A 19,250-nucleotide genomic window follows, 5' to 3' on the forward strand; every position below is an offset into this window, starting at 1 on the left:
GCTTTCTGTGATGTTACTAACTCGCAGATGTAGCAACGGTATCAACCTTAAAATCTAGTATGACGTTTAATATACAGGCAGCTGCTTACGTTAGATCAAAATACAGTGCTCTTAGTGATTGGCTTGCACGACTAAGCTAAATTTCAATTGAATTAGGAAAATACCGATTATTCTTGTATTTCATAAACTGTACCATCAAGCTGTAAGGAACACAATGACGGATTTAACAGGGTTACGAATGAACGTGGCCGCTCTGAAACGGGTAGACCCCTATGTAAAAGATATTCTGGAGACTGCGACACACGTAGCACTTTATACTTTTAACGCAGTTAATAATGAGTGGGAAAAAACGAATATTGAAGGTGCTCTATTCGTATACTCGCGAAATGGCGAACCCTATAACAGTGTTCTTATCATGAATAGGTAACGTATAATGTATATACGTATATACATACATATATATATACATTTTTGTATTGTATTTGTCTATATTTTTTAAACATATTACAAATATTAAGCGTGTGAATAATAACATATATATAATTTATACTATTCATTAATACATTCAGTGAAAATAATGTTCCAGGAAACATGTTTTATAATTAAAGGTACAATGAATATTTTAATATTTTCTATAACTCATTATTTCATGTATTGTATTAGAAACATTGTTTTTATTAGATTTGCATTAGTAAAACAAATTAATGTCTATGATTTAATTACAATATTATATATAGCTTGATAGGTATTTGAAGTATCATAATACTATATACCATATAGCGTTCAGCAATCTTATTATAGGTTATTATTTGACATTATACGAAAGATAATTATATATCAAAAAAAAATCTGTGCGAGTCTTAAATAAGCCTATTATTTTATGTATGAATAACATTCTTACAGATTAAATACAAATAACCTAGTAGAGCCAGTTACGCAAGGTTTAGATTTACAACTCCAAGAACCCTTTTTACTCTATAGAAATTCCAGATGTAATATTTATGGCATTTGGTTTTATGATAAAGAGGAATGTGTACGCATTGGTGCAATGTTGAACAAACTTATTAAAGAATCAGAGGAAAACCGCAAGACTTTCAATAAACCTGCTGTTAACGTAAAAAAAGAATCCGGCCCTAATGCGAGCAATGTTGATATATTTAGTATGCTTAGTAAAGCTCAAGAAGACTTTAATACTAATAGAAATAATAGTAGTAGTGGAGGTGGTAACAAAGAAAGGCATAGTACTAAATCTCCGTTAGGTACTCCTACAACTGATGATGTATCTGGACCATTAGCTGCACCATTAGGTCCAGATGTTACTTCACAGAGTGTAATGGACTTTTTTGCAAAAGCAAAAGTTAGTATTACACATTCAATCATATATAGTGTTTTAAAGTAAGGAGTTGGAAATATGTTAGATTTTACAATCTTTCTAGGTTAATACTGGTCACTTTAAGGCTGGAGATCAGCCTACTCCAGGGGGTACTGTTGCAAACGAAAGTAAGCCTTTGCTTGCTCGATTAATGTCACACCCAGCAGCTCACACAGTTGAACATATTGAAAAGCAACACAGATCTATAACTCCTCAACCAGCTACTCAACAACAGACTACTCCAACTACTATATTGACTGCTAACAATGCTTGTAATACAACAGCTTCGAACAGAACTAAGAAACGAAACAGAACTGCTTCTCAACAAGATTCAATGATACCGACGCCTGCGTCTTTAACTCAAGAAATTTTAACACCTATGAATCAAACTGCTACCGATACAAATGGAACAACGGGATTTCTTAGGATACAGTCACCAACAAATGCATCAACTTCTACTTTGACGAATCATCAAGCATCAGATATTATTGGTCCTAGCAATTCAAATCCACTTGCATCTTTGTTTGCTCATGCATCTGCGACAACGGTGAGTGGATGTATATATCGACTCGTGTTAGGTTGTATATTTATATAAGTACGCGAATTTTGAAATTTTTGTTTTAATTCTATCAGGCATCGGAAGATATTATTACGCCTCCCACTCTATCAGGAAGAGGATCAGCACCGGCATTAATTCCTCCTGTTATGTTCGCTGCCCCTAGTCCACCTGAACCTTTAACCAGACCGTTAGAACCATTGACAAAAAATCAGTTTCTTCGAGCCTTTAACTATTTATTGAGAAGTGATCCTGATTTTATCAACAAACTTCACGAAGCTTATGTTAAATCGTTCGGTGAAATACTGTCCTAGAACTATGACTTGTTAACTGGTATAAATGGAACCCGTCATGCGGGTTGTGACGGTCGACTGATTATAGTATCGAGCGAAATCTAGTATTTCTATGTTACATGTACATAGATGGAACACAATGTCCTGCTCGAATTTCAATTGAACTTGACTGGTAGCCCAATTTTTGGGAAGATCAAATCATAGATACAAATAAAGATACATACCTTAAACAGTATTTTTATAAGCTACTACACTTTTTCCCATGAAAAAGAGTGAAATGGATCATGGATGCATAAGAAGGTATAAAACGTGTGGAAATTGTAAAAGGAAATAAGACGAGAAATGTGAAAATTGTACGATTTTAAACTGTGATGCCAAAACATTTATATTATACTAACATTTTATGATTACTATTTCGAAATGAAACAAGACAAATTTTCTGAGCTGATCAAATAGATTACCTATTTTACGGAATAATGACATACCCTTCCTATATATCGGGTATCGGTATGGTATGTATATGTAATTATAAAAAAAGGAGGAAATAAATAGAGACCGATTACTGAAAAATTATTTCAATGTATTTTAAGTCGATTTTCGTATCGATTTGTCCCTCATGAGTAACACGTGTTGTAAAACAAAGTCGTGGTACGTTTAATAATATAATTATCATACAAGTTACGTCATATTATCACAATATAGTAATATTTATATGGAATACAATTACTATGTGAGGAGTACATGATGTACTAGAATAATTGATTTGCGGAAGAAGATCTTCTACAATTAAAAAAACAAGTATCAGACTTTTTAGTGTTCTTCATTCATTTTTCATCGATATCGGTTCTCGATGGAAAAATGATTCTTATTGCAGGATTATATGTGTATCCCTTGAGATTATATTGTAACATTACTATGGTCTTCTGTCTAAACCCGTCTTTAACATTCGAAGTTCGACGATATCGTAAAACGCGATTACAATTACAATTTGTACGCCGCCTAAATAAGCGAATATCATTTAATATACGATACAAAATACATAATCTATTTACAATGCTACAATAAAGGCGTTATCATGCGTATCATTTTTTTTCTTTCTTTTTTTTCTTTTAATTAACGTCATGTACAAAGGCCCTGTTTTATTGACCTTTTCTCACTCTTCAATCGTACGACGCCATTCACAGGATCGTCGTTCAAAGGAATTGCAGCTATCGATGCACAACACGCAATGTTATAATTTACAGCAGTCGCTTTTTTCATAAAATTCACAGCCAAGTGGAGCTATACAAGCCCGCTAGCTTTCTAGTTAGTCTTACTAATGTCTATCCGCTAGAACACTTTATCGAACGTCTTTGGGATTGCGAGATTATTAAACGAGAGGCACTTTCGGTGATCCTAATAACGGTGGTCCATTATCGGGCATTTGATGTGATCCGAGTTTGTTGCTTTGCGTCGGCACAGGCTGAAGTAATCTAGTGGCAAGACTGGCCAGTATCAGTAGAACGATTAGACCGCAAATCGGTACAGCGATTGTGGCAGTCTTGAACCATCCATCTGTCGCCTGACCTCCGTGATTGATCGGCTTCACCGGACCGAGAAAAGGTCGTTGGTCACCCACCAGTACTGTTAACAATAAAAAGTCTTTCGTTACATACCTAGCTGTTTGAAATAAATTATGCAAAACGCTTCATTATTCATAAATTCACACAACCTTCGACTTTCGCCATTGTTTTAAATCACCGGTTCGAGGCTTCGTAAAATTCTCTTCCTCTCTCTCTTTCTACATATAGACATATATCTTAACATATATTTATCGAACAAGTGGAAATCATTGAACTCAAGGATTTTTGCAACGTACGAGAACTAAATTTGAATAATCGAGTTAAAAGGAAACGATATCGTGTTATCTCGCACTATCGATACAAAACGAACGGAGCGCGACTTGTATTGAAAAAAATTCGTTGCAAAATAAACGTTGAGGCGCGTATGAAAATAGCATTATAGAGAAATGCGAAAGCGCCACTCCTGATGGCATCGCGTCGAGTTAAGTCCACGCAATTTTAATGATCTTGCAATGAGAACATTCGTTCAACCTTGAAGAGTCTTGTTGAGCCTGTTTCTCATGGCTGGGCTATCCACGTGGTTACAGAGATCTTGTTCGCAACAGAGGTATCCCGTAGGACATTGCTGTTCTTTGAAGCTCTCATCGAGGCAGCCACTGTAGGCGCTATGTTCTGCTCCTAATAATGATGGATAAAAGCAGCCCCTGCCACGGCACATGTATCCTTGAGGCACACATTCCGGTTGATTGCAATAACACCTCACTTCTCGAACGTATGGCGAGTCTGCGAATGGAAAAAATATTGAGATTAATTAATTTTTGTTCTTACGAGAGGAATTCAAATCGAAAGATTTAACAAGATTAAAAAGGACCGGTGAAAAGAATTGCATGCGAGGACATCAGGTTTATAATTTGAGAGAATCACGGCAATGAAACAGAAATACTATTACGAGATCAGCAATATAAATTATCTCCAGTGCTACGCTCGAAATTGTCGGACAGAGGGAGAGAAGTTTGAGGTCAGAGAACATTCTTCTCAACTGGAATAATACCGAAAGTGCGATAAAGCGAACAACACGTCTTTCGTTTTTCATGCTGTTTTTGATAATAATAGCCTTGATTGATAATAGACGATTCATTCTGATTAATGATGCAATATTACGGTTCGTCTTTACATACGCTAGATTCCCTTGTACTTGTCTCCAACATCTCGGATATAACAAGATTCTACCAACGAATGTATATACTAGTCAAGCGATATACTGCACATTCTACTAATTGATTACATTTCATCTTTATTTATAAGCTTGTATAGTGGATAAGACAATTCGAGCGATATAATTCCACTATCGTTAAGCATTTTCACGTTCAAGCATCTTAAGCATAATTGCGTTGATATACTTGGCGGCCTCCCTTAATGAGTACCCGACTGAAAGTCATAAAAGATTATACCCTGCTCGTTGCAACAGGTATACAAAGAGCTTACTTTCGTTTACCTGCCGGCTACCAAGCCCTCCTTCGTTCGTCGATGTGACTTATAATTTTATATAGGCTCGTATGAATATCTTAGTACATACATAATTCGACAAAATGCGAATCGGTATAAGATGTACTGTATATCTACGAGTACAGCGTATATCACGCTAACGTATTTGCCAAACAAATTTCTTAAAATAAATGGTAGAAGGACAACAAATTTTGATAGAGAGTAATGTTTGAGATGTTTTGCTCGAAGAGACTACAACCGGGGGGTCTGGAAGAAATCCACGGCGAGAAACAGGCTCGATACAACACTGGGACCGTGCTTGACATAGCGTAAATATACATTACACAGAGAGAGAGTAGAGTTCTCTCCGCGGTGTGTTAATGAGGGCCGTATGAAATAAACAAAGAGACACGGAGCAGTTCGCAGTGACTAACCATCGTACCGCCTGTTTATTATGATAATGCGAAGCCATCTTTATCCGTGACTTTACTCTCGCCCGTTTACTCTTCTCTCAGCCTCTCCCTTCGCGTTTCCTTCGGCCAACGGAATAATTTATTTTGCTGCACAAGCTGCCATGTGGATTTCACTGCAACGAGCTACGGTTTAACGAAATAATTCATTAGCATGATTGAACGTTGCCTCTCGACTATTCTCATGAAACTCTCAAGGCGATATCGCGGCAACCTTCTTTTTCTCTTCTGTCATCGAGAAACAAAGCGACGCAACAGATCGATCGATGCGAAACTTCGATATCACGAAGCGTGTCAGTCAGACCCTTTTGTCGGTGGAACAAAGAACTTTGGTTTTGTAACGATTAGCCGCAGCAAACTTGTTTATTATGGTAATGCGAGACCATCTTTATTCGCGATATTACTTCGTCTACCCCTCGAATCCTCCCTGCGTCTTTCCCCGTTAAACGATCCTTTCTCCCTCGACGAAACTTCTTACGTTCCCCTCTTTCTCCGACTTCTTGCTAATAAGCTTGCAACGATGCCCTGCCTCCGTCTGCCGTCTCTCTTTCTCTCCGTTCGTCTTTCTTTTTCGTTCCCCGTCTTTCTCGTTTTCTCCTTTCTCATCGCGCATCTTCATCTCTGTCGCGTCCACGAGGCCCGCCTGATCGGCGAATAAAAAACGCTAAAACAGCCGAGTCACAAAAGAAAGATTAAAGTGGAGAGAATATATGGAGAGAGGCATGCGGCCTCTCGTTGTGTGCACCGTTGCGTTGTTGTGCCGCTGCTCGCTCGGTTGGTCGGCGGCTCTCACGAGCCTTCAGAGCGACAAAGCCACCGGAGACTCGTAAGAGCCGTAAGAGGGTTTCAGGAAAACTTCTCTTCGTAATTCTCCAGATTACGTAAACTTCTTGCGACCAGTTTCGATCAAACGCAAAGAGTCCTCGTTCATCGAAGGGTTCTTCGTACGAACGACTCGGCCGTTCGAAATTTTTACGAAGATTCCGTTCAGTGAGTCAATTATAACGTAAGTACTTTTTCTCCAAAAGTATCCTTCGATGATGTAACCCCAGATACGACGTCTATATTTTATCTTACGTTACGGTTCAATGAGGTAGTTTGAAGTTTCTCCAGAAAGGTATACACGCCTTTCTTTTTTCATCGGTGCCGCGGAACGTGGTTAGGAGGAAACTAGAGAGAACTGTATCTACTCTGTGGAGAAAGGGGAGAAGGGAGGAGAGACAGAAGAAGCTGGGGAGAAGGGCTTCGTGTGCGTTTAAAATAAAAAGGGAAAGAGGGAAGCAGCGGGAGGTCGAGAAGGCCCGGGCAAAAGAGAGATACGGCCGACATGCCTGGAGCCGAAGAAGACCCGTCCGAAAACAAACAGACTGCTTCGCGGGGTCGTTCGTTATGCGTCCATGGCATATTAATTATTTCCCGACGGGCTCTACCCCCTGTCTCCCTCATTCTCTGCCCATGTTGCTCGTATTTCTTTTTTTTACATTTTTGCTTCGGTTGCTAAACGATTACAGGTTCGAGAAGCACGTGAATCGATGTTCTCTTTCCATTACTTTTACTCCATTATTTTCATAACAATTTCTCGATACGCACAGTGCGAGTGTTCAGGCATTTTTTATCAAGTGCGCGAAACATTTGCTCAAATCGGTTGGAACTAACGATTAAAAATGTGAGACACGTGATCAAAAGCGAAGCATTGCAAAATTCGTTCCACATTCGACAGATTGCCTCGATTTAATGACGTTATAATCCGTAATTTATGTAAATGCGCGCGTGTGTGTTGCGAATTGAATAAAGATCACGGGAGGAAAGGGAAGAAAAAATATACGTTGCGATGCCGCGGGCAAAAAGGTAGACAGGTCTGAAATGCTTGACGAACGTTCTCCTCTGTGTGTTTTGCGCTCGTAAAACTGTCCGATTTCTTCGGGCATGATTGGCGAATTCTTCGTATCCGTATCTTTCGATAAAAGCTTCTAGCGACGCACACTACGGGAGTACGCTTTTGATGATACTTAACCTTTAACATACTGACGTTAGATATGTGTAGTCGGTCGGGACATCGGATATATCTAACGAGATACACGTGCTGGTTACTTGTAACTCTCAGATAAGCTTGTTTATTTGTTAAAACTACAACAACAGGCTCGAGGGTTCATTTCATTTGCTCTTTATCTGGGATTAAATATTCATTTATGTAGACGAATTCCAACTGCATCACATCTCACCCTGTTGCTCGTTCGTGTAAAAGTTAGCTAATTAATCGAATACTTTTCGCCAATTAACTCGCGAAACATCAGACACGCGTTATTCCGATTATTTCCTATATATTTCCGATTTCATATTGTATGCGTTGGATGAAACATTTTGAAATTTCATTAGTACCGTAACGGAATTGTTACGATTATAGCGGCAAGAATTTCAAACTAATCTGAAAATCTATACGTATAGAAATTGTAAGATCCTTACTGTAAATCTGTATCGAGTAAAATTTGGCTAAATTGTGGTATAAATAGCCACTTTAAACGTACGAAAAGCGTTAAATACGGTGGCAGTGAATTATGGCTTATCGATGTAATGGACAAAACTCGTGTATGATCGTGATAGTCGGGTCTCGTTGCGACGCTAATGAAGAATTCTCAAAACGTCTTGTATAATATACACAAAATATGTTCATAAATTTCAACGTACGTAAACGCAATGTTCTTTGAAACTATTTTCTCATTAGGCTTCGTTAGAATTTCACTCGGCAATAAGAAGCTCGCTGGGCAAAGCCCGGCTCGATCGACGTGGAATTCAACGAGCAAAAAGATAATCGATACTCGCGTCGATAACGAGTCGCTAAAAGCGCTCTACGAAGGGTTTATCCAAACGACTCGTGCAACATGCCCGAGGATAGAAAGCCGTGCTCGACGGAAACTTGATTTGAACGAGCCCCGTTGTATATGCAATTAGAAGAGCGACGACCCATGTACATACATGCACGGGTTGCGTCGTGGCTGAATGTACACCACCGCCGGGAATGATGAAACTAATGAGTTTCTCTCGGTTCCCTCAAGTGTATCCGTAATGCACGTACATTGCGTAACAACGTCCCTCGTATACGCGCACATTTATTTAAATCTAGTAGATTTTATTTCGTTGCAGAGGACGTTTAAGAGGAGACGAGCCGCGGCTAAGCTAATGGCATTACTTGGCCAATTACAAGGTGAACTGAATCGTCGATGACTACGAATATTGGATTTTCTAATTAATAGGAACAACGTCGACTTGTTATGTAATGACAATTAGCGGCAGTTGTCGGCTAACACCGATTAATTATCAGCTCTATTCGTTTCGGTTTAATCATGCCGGGATTTATTTTCCTTCGTTGGTGGTATACTATCGAATACAGGTAATTCGCGATCTCTGTTCAGTCGACGAGGAAAAGGACACACGCGCGACTAATTTCACAAAATTCTCTCATTCCGCTTAGCTAAAATATTCTATCTGCTACTACAAGTTTTATCGTTTCCTTTGTGCGATCATTCTCCTTTTTTTTCGTTCGATTTAATTATAATGTAAAAAATGCTAGATAGGATATTTTTAGCAACAAGGACACGGTAAGATTCGTATTTCGATTTTTGTTTCCTTCACACCTGATCGGGTGTTACTCTAACGAAAGCGTGACGAGAGAAAGTTTATCGCTGTTCTCAATTGTTCATTCCGGTAACCGCGTTATGAGGTAATTGTTAAACACAGAGTGACTCGGTTATCTTAATTTCTAATTAGTAACGTCCATCGTTCTAAATTGCCGCAATTAGTATTCTACTGGGACGTAAAGCGCGTTGGTGGCCAAATGTCACCATAGCAGCGTTGAATTTCACAGGAGCACACACGTGGCTACGAATTCGTGTTGCTTCTGCCATGGCGGAAGAAAGTTATCATTACGCTATGGGATCATTGTCGCTACGGGAAAGAAAAAAGAACAGACATCGAGATAACAATCAGGGATTACGATACAGTCAAGATTACAACTGCCGGTGACCGTGTATGGGTTCGCGTGCATGGAAGACGAATGGCTCGCGAGAAAAGGGGTCGTTTCATCGTTTCTCAATCTTGGCAATGGTACACATCGTCTTTTGTGCGTGCCTCATCGGCAGCAGGTCTACCGGGCCTGTCGAACGAACGATCTTTCACTGCTAACATGGCAAGATGCTATGGAATTCGAAACGATCTCTGCGGTCACCGAACCTATTTAAATCTATCCAAAGCGACATAGAAAATTCCTACAAATGTTCGATAGTCCCGTAGCAACTAACTTTTCGACTTAACATCGGTATAGCATGTAGTTAATGTAAAATTCGAGTACGGAATAGTTGCACAATAGTCAGCCAGAAATAAATTGGGTCGTGAATGTTCACAATGCTTAACTATACTGGATTTCTCGAATTTTTGTATCACAATTCCACTCCCAAATTAACAAAGAAAGACACCTTTGAAGTTTCGAGATGTTTATGCATAAATTTGCAATATCGTTAATGCGTCGATTTTCTAAGTCCAATCATCCTGAATTTTTCATCGTTTTGTTACATCATCGAGGGGTTAAACGATGTCGGGTCGAAAGAATCGAAAATCAGCGTTTCTTTCTCACGTAAGAATCTCTTTTCCCTTCTACTATGTGCCGTAACACGTGTAACAGTTATTACCTAACTCGCTTCCATCCACGTCTCGACGATAATTCGCTGCAAGGATCGACAGATTGGAGGACACGCGATCCAAGCCAGAAATGGCTGGAACGAGCGGCGGGAGTATTAAGGTAGCGGTGGGAATTATAAACGGTTTTTAAAACGACAAGAAACAAAAGGAAAGAAAGAAGAAAGGTTGGTGAAACGAGTCACGTCCTGCGATCCACCGCGGGACACCTGTTCGTACCCTGACCGCGAGTGGGCTATGAACCTACGAAGTTATGCGAAAACAAAAAGGTCCTCGAGAACGAAAGGTTCCTCATCGACGCCGAAAGGAGCGGTCACCGATGAGAAGAAGAAGAGGAAGGAAAGGAGGAGGATGGAGAAAGTAAAGGAAAGAAGGAGGACGAGAATAGAGGGACCGGTCCTCGGAGAGTTCCTCGAAAGATTCGTGAGAACTTTCGTCGAGCTGGCACGCTGTCTTCGTGGTATTCGAATACGCAGGTCGCCGGATCGATGCACAGGAAGAAGGTTAAGCAGCGATCCGCGATGAATGGGATCGGATACTGAACAAATTTGGTACACCTTTTATTGCCTTCCATCGATATCTCCCATCGGTGGATACCTTTGCAGCAACAGCTGAAACTCTTCCACGATGGTTTCTCAATTATTGGGATTTATAGCGGCACGCGAGAGTATTTGAACATTTGTCATAGAAAATATATACATATTTTTTTCGTGCGTTATATAAAACATTTTAAAGCTTCGTTACCACTGTAACGAGACACGACTGCCATGCTTATTTTGGAAAAATTTGAAATTAATCTGAAATTGCATATAGGAGCTATAAGGTATTTACTGTAAATTATTACTATAAAACGCTAAAAAATTAATGTTCAGGATAAATTGATCACCATGGTTGGGTTTTAGCGAAGTTGGGTATCGATGAAGTTTTAAAATGTTTCGTATAACACACACAAATGGTTTTTATAGGTGTTCGAATACTGTGGTTAGTCGCTGTATGTTTGACAGGAATTTTCGAATTGGTATTTGAAATAAAACAATATGAAAGATTTTCATAAAACTATGCTTCGATACAAACGACAGATATGCTAATCGTTGAGATTAGTAGCGATTAGTAGAAATCATCTAATTGGGTCGTTGAATTAAAGTATGTGGATGTTTCTTTCACGGAGATTTTAACTATGAGAATACTGGCGGGATCAGGACAGTGGACAACCGATAAAAGCTGTAACTAATGGTTCCCATTAAACGGGGCCGGGTACCGCACCGAATTTAGTTGACTCTTCATTGACTTGCAACGAAAGACGGCCCCGTGTCTCTCTCCAGGAGGTCTACGATAGGTTTTATTGCAGCTGCGTGGATATTTTGACCACGCTGGATGGTCCTGGATCATCAAGGTACGCGCATGCCATGGCAGCGTTATATATAATCTCAAAAGACAACTGTGCATCCGTTTAATGGGTTTGACCTTCTCCTTTTTTCCTTTTTAAGAAGGATGACTGGCCAAGAACAAGGTACCGATTAAACTTTTTCTCCTCTCGAGGAGGTTTCACGTCGCGAGAGAGGGAGAGGGAGAGAGAGAGAGAGAGAGAGAGAGAGAGAGAGAGAAAAGAACAAAGATATCCTTAGCAGTTTTTTATGTCCGATATTAAGAATGAAATTAATTTTCTTACCAAGCAACTTTGCGTCTCGGATCTGATTGGAACGCTGTCTCGGTTAATGATCTTGAAATATTTTTCGTAGATGCACAAACAGATTAAAACCACAATGCGGTACAAAACATATTTCGTCGAGTACAGAGTACAAGAGTATTACAAGGTTACGCGAAACAGCCATATAATACAATGGGTGGTAACGGGGTGAAGCAATTTCTGTGGGCAGGGGCAACGATGCAAAGCGGTTCGCCGAATGCACGACAAGTGCACCCGCATAATAGGCCGGTTCTTCTCCCTTCCTCTTTTCTCAGGCGGACGACTGGTCAGGAACCCGGAGCTCAATAAAACTTTTGCTTTTCGTGGTGTTGAGAAGTCCTTCGCTTCCTACCATGGAGATGCGAGCCGGGACCGGATTCCGCGTCGAATGGAAGAAAGGGCTGTTTAAGTTCTTTATCGACGGTGACACGAGCCAAATCAATTTCACGAGTGTCCGCTTTCTCAGGTGTCGTAATCTTCTTCGACGAAACTTTACGTCTCTTTGAAAGTCGAAAAGTTTCCCTGCCTTCCTTTCGTCGACCAGATCAGACCGGTATTAGGTCAGGGCAATTTAAGAGACAAGCGGAACGATAAAATTGTTATTTTTTCAATTCTCGGTCGCTATCCCGATATAACCAGATGATTTTTGAAGATAGTAAAGGAAATGCGAGTTGCACGAGGTTTACGTCTTTGTTTTGAAGCTGCTTGGACGATTTCCTAAAACTTTCATAAACCTCGATCGATGTTGGCTCTCGTAAAAATCTACGAAGATTATTTTTTGGCAGACGAGAAAAATTGCTAGGACCTTTGTTTGCAATAACTTTGATACAGGATGATTGGTAACGAATGATTGGAATGTACGATATAAGCGATTGATTGTCGTCGATCGATATCTGTACAGGCGTAGTCGTAGTAAAACTGACAGTCACGCGTGTCGTGTACAAGTAATTATCATCATTTTATAAAAGGTGTAAATATAATCGCGAATATACATAACAAATCGTTCCATTTCGGTGTACATTGTGGATCTGTTGGTCGATTAGGAGACAAGTGTACAAGAAAATTAAATTACCACGAAGGTAACTCTACCGTGGACGCGAGACTTTAAATCACCATGTAAATCGACGATACGATCTTCGGACATGGAAGTGCCCCTCTGTACGTGCGGATCGGTTTGAGTCAATTAAATAAGACGAAGCTTTACTTGGTCGTTTCGTTAGCTGGCTCGCCATCGGCGGTACTAATTTCACCGATTGTATCACGAACGCGAACGAAGAAATTTATGGGGCCTAATGGGCCGAATAAAGATTCGTAAATCGAATAGAAGTAATAAAGTCGAATTGAATTCGCAGCAGACTATCGACTAACAGAGACACGAAATTCGCAGAGAGACTTGTAACGTTTGAGGCGAAGACAAAGGGCCGATAAGTCTCGATACAAATAAAAACCGTATTCCCGTGAACTTTCTATGCTGAAATTATACAGAAGAGGTATAAACCGTCCGAGATCTCTGATCGAAGCTTCCAGCCGCAGGCAGTTCTCTTGTAACGGATACTTGGGTCAAAAAATTGTCCCCGGCCAAGGGTATCTCCGGCTTTCGGCTAATTTTCGTTTCACAAAGGGTATGTACGAAGCTGGTATTTGCGTTGGGACCTGTAACTATCATCCCCGGAGTACCTGGCCATTAAAGAAGAGGGCAAGGCAACGCAGCGAACCAAGCAAAGGACGGGGTGGCAATTAGCAAGAACAATAGGGACCTGGAGGCCCTTATTTCTGGGAAGTAGGAGGGTCCCTCTGGGTCCTGCCATTCCAGAGGCCAGGTATATGTATTTTAGACTATAACCCACTGTCTTGTCATGAGCTCGTGTGCGTGCTGGTCTACGCAAGCGTTGGTATTTCGGCGCTAGAAGGCAGGTTCTTGATGTTTTCGAGAGAGGCAAACCAGTGATTAGCCCTACTTAACTCGACTGCGTGGACGCGGTGCGGGCATCGTCAAGTAAAAGGCATCCTCATCAATTACATGCAATTGCCAAATTGCTCCAAATTACATGCGTGGATCGCGGACCTTTTATGATAATACTTGCTCGTTTTGCTTCGCCTGGTACAAGAACCACCTTTAATTATCGCTGCTCCGGCGCTCCCCTTTCGAATAATGCAAACGTAATCCGATAAAACGAAACGAGTCCTTTGGATTTCTAGTATTTTTTCCATACCCAACGTTCTCACGTAAAGAGCGCTGTTACCCTTCTAATTTTTCACTCTTGGCCGTCGAGATTTTTCATATTCTCCTTCCAAGACGGAAATAAATGCGCGATATCTCGAAAAATGAACAAACGATGGCTAAATCGTTTTAATCGAGAAAAGCAGAATCGTTATGCAGAGAGTCACTTTGAAGAGAGATCTTGGAGTGGAACGAAGAACAGAAAGAGTAGAAGAAGCATCGTTTACAATGTTACTCGTTAAAAATTTGTTCGTGCGCCGTAAAGGAAATTGTGCCATTTTCGCGTTACGACGCTGCGGAATACCGATGCTCCGAATCGAAATTTTATAGCGTGCCATTGGGTGTTGGATAAAGTACACTCTCACGATAGCTTGTCACGCCCCTTTGGAATAATGTCCTCTTATGTTTTTCTTCCTCGTTCGTTCGTTCGTTCGTTCGCTCGTGCGTACGGCTGAAGTGCAATTGAACAGCGCTGACTACATATAACGATGGTTCTTTAAGTGCGTTGGCTGAGTAAATAGCACGGATCGCTAGTAGAAATTGACTTGCGTGTCGATACACCAGTCGCTGATTAATCATAATCAAACTATGCACCGAGCAATATTATATAAAACATAAATTCGTTGAACATCGACAGTTCACTAAAATAACGTCGAAAGCACCTGTTATCAAGGAACTGGAAACATGGTATACATGGAACACATCGCGTTATTAAATCGCTTTACACTGGACTAAAACTTGAATCGCATGTAAATTCAAAATATCGTACGTTTAACAAAGTAATCTCTGCATCATTCCATATATTTACTTTTATTTATTTATTTATTTATTCTTTTTCATTGATCCAGATTTGTAAATTTCGTTTGCGAGCTGTTATAATCTTTTCGTTTATAAGTTTCTATAAAACGATTTATACATTTCTATTTTTTATTCGTTTCGATAAAATCTATTAGACAATTAAACGATTAGAACAGCGATTAATTGCTTAAAACAGAAGCACTTCTAATGAAAAAAAAAAATGCAATTTCAAGGAGTAGAATAGGCCAGGTCGTTGAAAAAAGTTTTTCGTTGGTAGTTGTGATCACCCAAGTAGCCGGACGTTTTATCCTGATCGCTCAAGTATCCAATGATTTACTAGAAGAACAAAGAGTCCGTGGGCCACCCTGAAGGAAGTGCAGTTCAATCGTTCGGAACAGGTCTTCCTCTTCGCAAGCCAGGAGGAAGTGAAACCTTCAACGTTCCGACAAGCGCACCTCGTCTGGTGAGCGAGCGTCTACAATTACGTTAACATAATCTGCAGGTGAAAAAAGTCGATTAGGCTAACGTCACATAAAAAATCCCGAGGAATGTGATAGTCGAGCTTTTAACAGGTTTTTACGTCCCCTAAGGATGCACTAATAATTACGTGGAACGCATCTCCTTATTTGTCCCATCGGTTAATTACACCTGCATTCAAGTCTAATAACCAGGTTTTACATCGGTATTTACGTGTCGGTGTTTATAGTAGTATAACAACACGCGTCGTTGCGTTCCTCTTACGATTACGGCCAATGATCAGAGAACCGTATCGCGAGATCTCGGCCGAGTGGCGATCAATCGGAACAATCGGGAAACGTTGCAAGAACACGAGCAAATTGCTATTTGCACATACGTCTAATTGCACCGGTAGCCCGTAAACACATGGTTTAAGGTGTGTATCACCTATACATCTACAAAGTAAACCGCAACACGAGGTTGATTTAGTTGTAATAAGAGGTTTCTCGAGGTATCGCTCTTCGAAGAGCAACAGTGCCTTGTTTGGATATCTTCCGACGTAAAATGAGCTTTGGAAATCGAAATAGCATTTCTCTGTATAAGTAAAAAAAGAACGTCGGAACGAATAAGGAACCGCGACCCAAAGGTATATTACCTACCGCGTTAATCGTTAGCAAGTAGAAAAGAAAGCAACGACGACGGTTCGCCTATCGTCATAACTCTACGTTCTCGTGCGCGGTTTCCTAGCTTTCCGTCCTTCGAGCAATTTGTTTCACATGGCACGTATGTTAGGTGCTCACGTGCGTGTACGCGGTTCAGGGAGAGTCGACGGGGACTTTTCAATGGTTTTCTTTCCTTTTTTAATCTTTTGCCTCGGTTGTTACACGCCACGTCTTGGTGAATACACGACGAGCAGTGTTTCCATGAAACGCGTGGAATCCTGAACATCGCAAGGAAGAGGGCGGAAAATCTCGTTTGAAAGCGCACGGTATAAAGAGCCGGAGAGCAGTCATTGAAGTTGTTAGACAACGTGTTGCCGATGAACGTAACACGATCGAGATATGTATCGAGCGTAAAAGACTTTCCTTTTTATCCCATCCACGACTATTTTTACTTATGCAATTCCGCCTTTTAATTATCATAGCGAGAACGAGTATCATGTTTCCTTTCCACCAGTTTTCTTCGTATATTTCCTTTTACGGCTTTCCGTTACGCGTCAGAAACGTTCGCCTATTGGATTCGTAATCGTAAGAAGCGTGCAAAAATTCAGTTGCAACAAGTCGCGTGACAACTGGCGCGTGCGTGCGCTCTCCTTTGCTCCATTCGTGCGAATCCATTTTTGCGAGTAGCACGCAATGTCTTCTTCTTCTGTATTCAAAGAATGATAAGACACCGAGAAAGATTGGCCAGTTTCAATGTAGGAGTAGTCGCCAAGAAGGTAACGAGGTTGAGAATTAACATTCCATTGACACGAAAATGGCAACGATCGATAAATTCGTGCCTGTGTTAAATCACGATGTACAATTGGGTGACTGCGTGGAAATAGATTTGTATTACCACCTGTGCGTACAGGTAGATTCGAGGAGGCAAGTATTTATAGAGATGTCTCCTTGGAATCGTTGACATTGATTCTGCAAATCTGTCACGGCGTCCGCTATATATAGAGGCTCATTGTAATTACAGCAGAGTAGGAATACGCTATTAAGCATAGTTAATGCGTAGAGCGCTCGTTGGCTGCTATGTAGAAACGATCCTCAATGTTATTTAACAGTCAAGCAGCGCGATAATTGGCCGATCGTACGCCGATTATTGCCTGCAGTATGCAAACGACGACGATTTACATTTTTGCGCGAAATTGCACCGACTATTATCGATGATATTCGGTAAATTTATTTCTGCCCGAAACTCGTACGCCATTACGCTTTAAAAGGAATAGCTTAATTATACGTTGGAAAAACGACGACGAATGCATTATGAGAAGTTGTTGAGACGAGGCTATCAAAAGTTTTGCGGAGCCGGCCATTCTCTGTAATTTCTGTAATTGCTAAAGCAAGCTGCTTGCTTAATTTGAATAATTATCCGGTAAAGCGGAACCTACGTGTTCCGATCGTATCTACATGTCCGCTTGAGTGAACGGCTGCCATTTTTTCCTATTATTATCGGCGCCCGAACAAATGCATTAATTAAGTAGCAAAGATGGTGTCCTTTCGATACCACGGGCATAATTGCTCCGGTTTTTGCTACCTTTTAAGACGAAATAAAGGTCCCATTAATAATGCGGCTTCGCCTGCTGCGCGTTAAACGAAGCGATTTATGAATAAATTACAATAACTACGTTAATTATACGTTAATTAATATTAGGCACCATATCTTAATTGGATACTGTAATAAAATTCCTATAACGCTAACTATATCATTTAAATATAATCCCTGTAGGCGATATGAGTCATCTATCTGAGCGAAATTTAGCTCGTGAATTTCTCCGGTTAATTTTAATTTTTTCCTTTTTTCAACAACCTTCTATTCGACTTATTAATTGATTATACATCGATTGAAATTAGATTGAATTAATATATTGATTATATACGATATGGTAGAAGCTTCTACGAGTATCCCAAAATTTGACTGGATCTTTTGAAGGTCTAGAACAGTAAGAAAATTAGTCGTATACTTAAACGACTCGATGACTACGTACGAAAGGTAAGGAGATACGCTCGTCCATACGGAGATTTCAATTAGAAGACGGAAAGAAAAATGGTTGTGAGGCTGAGTTATGAATTCTGAATGAAATTGCATGGACGAAAGTATGAAAATTTAATCGAAACTTTGATGAATGGATATTATTATATCATTTATGTGAACCAAGTTCATTGAGAAGTAATTTTTATAAGACCAAGCCGAGCGTATTAATGATGTAACGTGATCGACATACATGATTGAAAGAATGTTAACCAGTGGTATACGTATAACGTGCAAGGGAATTGTAGCCACGAGCGACGTGTCCTCCATCGATCGTAATTTGGCAGCAAATAGCTCGAGAAAAGGAAATAGCAATCGTGCGTGCAAGATAAAAAAAAAAAAAATATCCCGCATAACCACATTCTGTGTGCAGCGATAAAAATGCATCCAAGACTTGTTTAACGTTTTTACGCGTCGCGTGTTTAGCGTCTAATATATTTCATAGAGGAATTGCGACAGCTTTATGCTTTTAATATCGGTTGATCGATAAAGAGAAGATAAGCATCTGCTGTAATTAACCTTTTCACGTCCGATATTGCGTATATGGAATATTATACTTTCGTGAGTTACTAATACATTAATGAACGGATGTTTATACAATTTCGTATTTCTATCGATCGGAGATTTGTTTCATTTATTAAATATTTTAACGATGTTTTAGACATCTTTTTTATATAGTTTCTACATTCTGTGTATTTTTCTACTTTCGAGCTTTCCACGAACGCATAAGCATTCGAAAGGTCACAGGTGACGAACATAACGTCACGTTTGTCGTAATGTCGTGAAAACTCAGCGGTAAAGAATCATCGCCAGAAATCTTACAATTCAATGAATCTCTACTCAAACTCGAGAACACTCGGTGGTATCGATTTCGATTAATTAGGTTTGCGGAAATTGAGTGTTTGTAGAGTTTGTCGATTCA

At 40.1% G+C, this 19,250-nt stretch overlaps 2 protein-coding genes across 2 annotated transcripts in view; one reads left to right on the plus strand and one right to left on the minus strand.

Annotated features, from left to right (window-relative positions):
* Positions 1–2,794, plus strand: LOC100647115 (mRNA-decapping enzyme 1A). The gene is made up of 4 exons (XM_003400246.4): positions 1–423; positions 904–1,357; positions 1,437–1,919; positions 2,006–2,794. The coding sequence occupies exons 1-4, from the start codon at positions 215–217 to the stop codon at positions 2,240–2,242; spliced, it is 1,383 nt and encodes a 460-aa protein (XP_003400294.1). The 5' UTR covers positions 1–214; the 3' UTR covers positions 2,243–2,794.
* Positions 2,781–19,250, minus strand: part of LOC100647353 (BMP and activin membrane-bound inhibitor homolog) — a 26,076-nt gene continuing 9,606 nt past the window's right edge. Inside the window, exons 2-3 of the mRNA XM_003400248.4 lie at positions 4,315–4,566; positions 2,781–3,844 (exon numbers count right to left, since the gene is read on the minus strand). Coding sequence (XP_003400296.1) covers positions 3,591–3,844; positions 4,315–4,566 — 506 coding nt within the window. The 3' untranslated portion in view covers positions 2,781–3,590. The remainder of the gene's footprint in view (positions 3,845–4,314; positions 4,567–19,250) is intronic.

This window comes from Bombus terrestris, chromosome 13 (genome assembly GCF_910591885.1).
Source record: "Bombus terrestris chromosome 13, iyBomTerr1.2, whole genome shotgun sequence".
Taxonomy (NCBI): Eukaryota; Metazoa; Arthropoda; class Insecta; order Hymenoptera; family Apidae; genus Bombus; species Bombus terrestris.

Coding starts and splice junctions, on each gene's coding strand:
- LOC100647115 (XM_003400246.4), top strand. CDS start 215: ATGACGGATTTAACAGGGTTACGAATGAACGTGGCCGCTCTGAAACGG. Junction 424..903: donor AGTGTTCTTATCATGAATAG/GTAACGTATAAT, acceptor ACATTCTTACAG/ATTAAATACAAATAACCTAG. Junction 1,920..2,005: donor CTCATGCATCTGCGACAACG/GTGAGTGGATGT, acceptor TAATTCTATCAG/GCATCGGAAGATATTATTAC.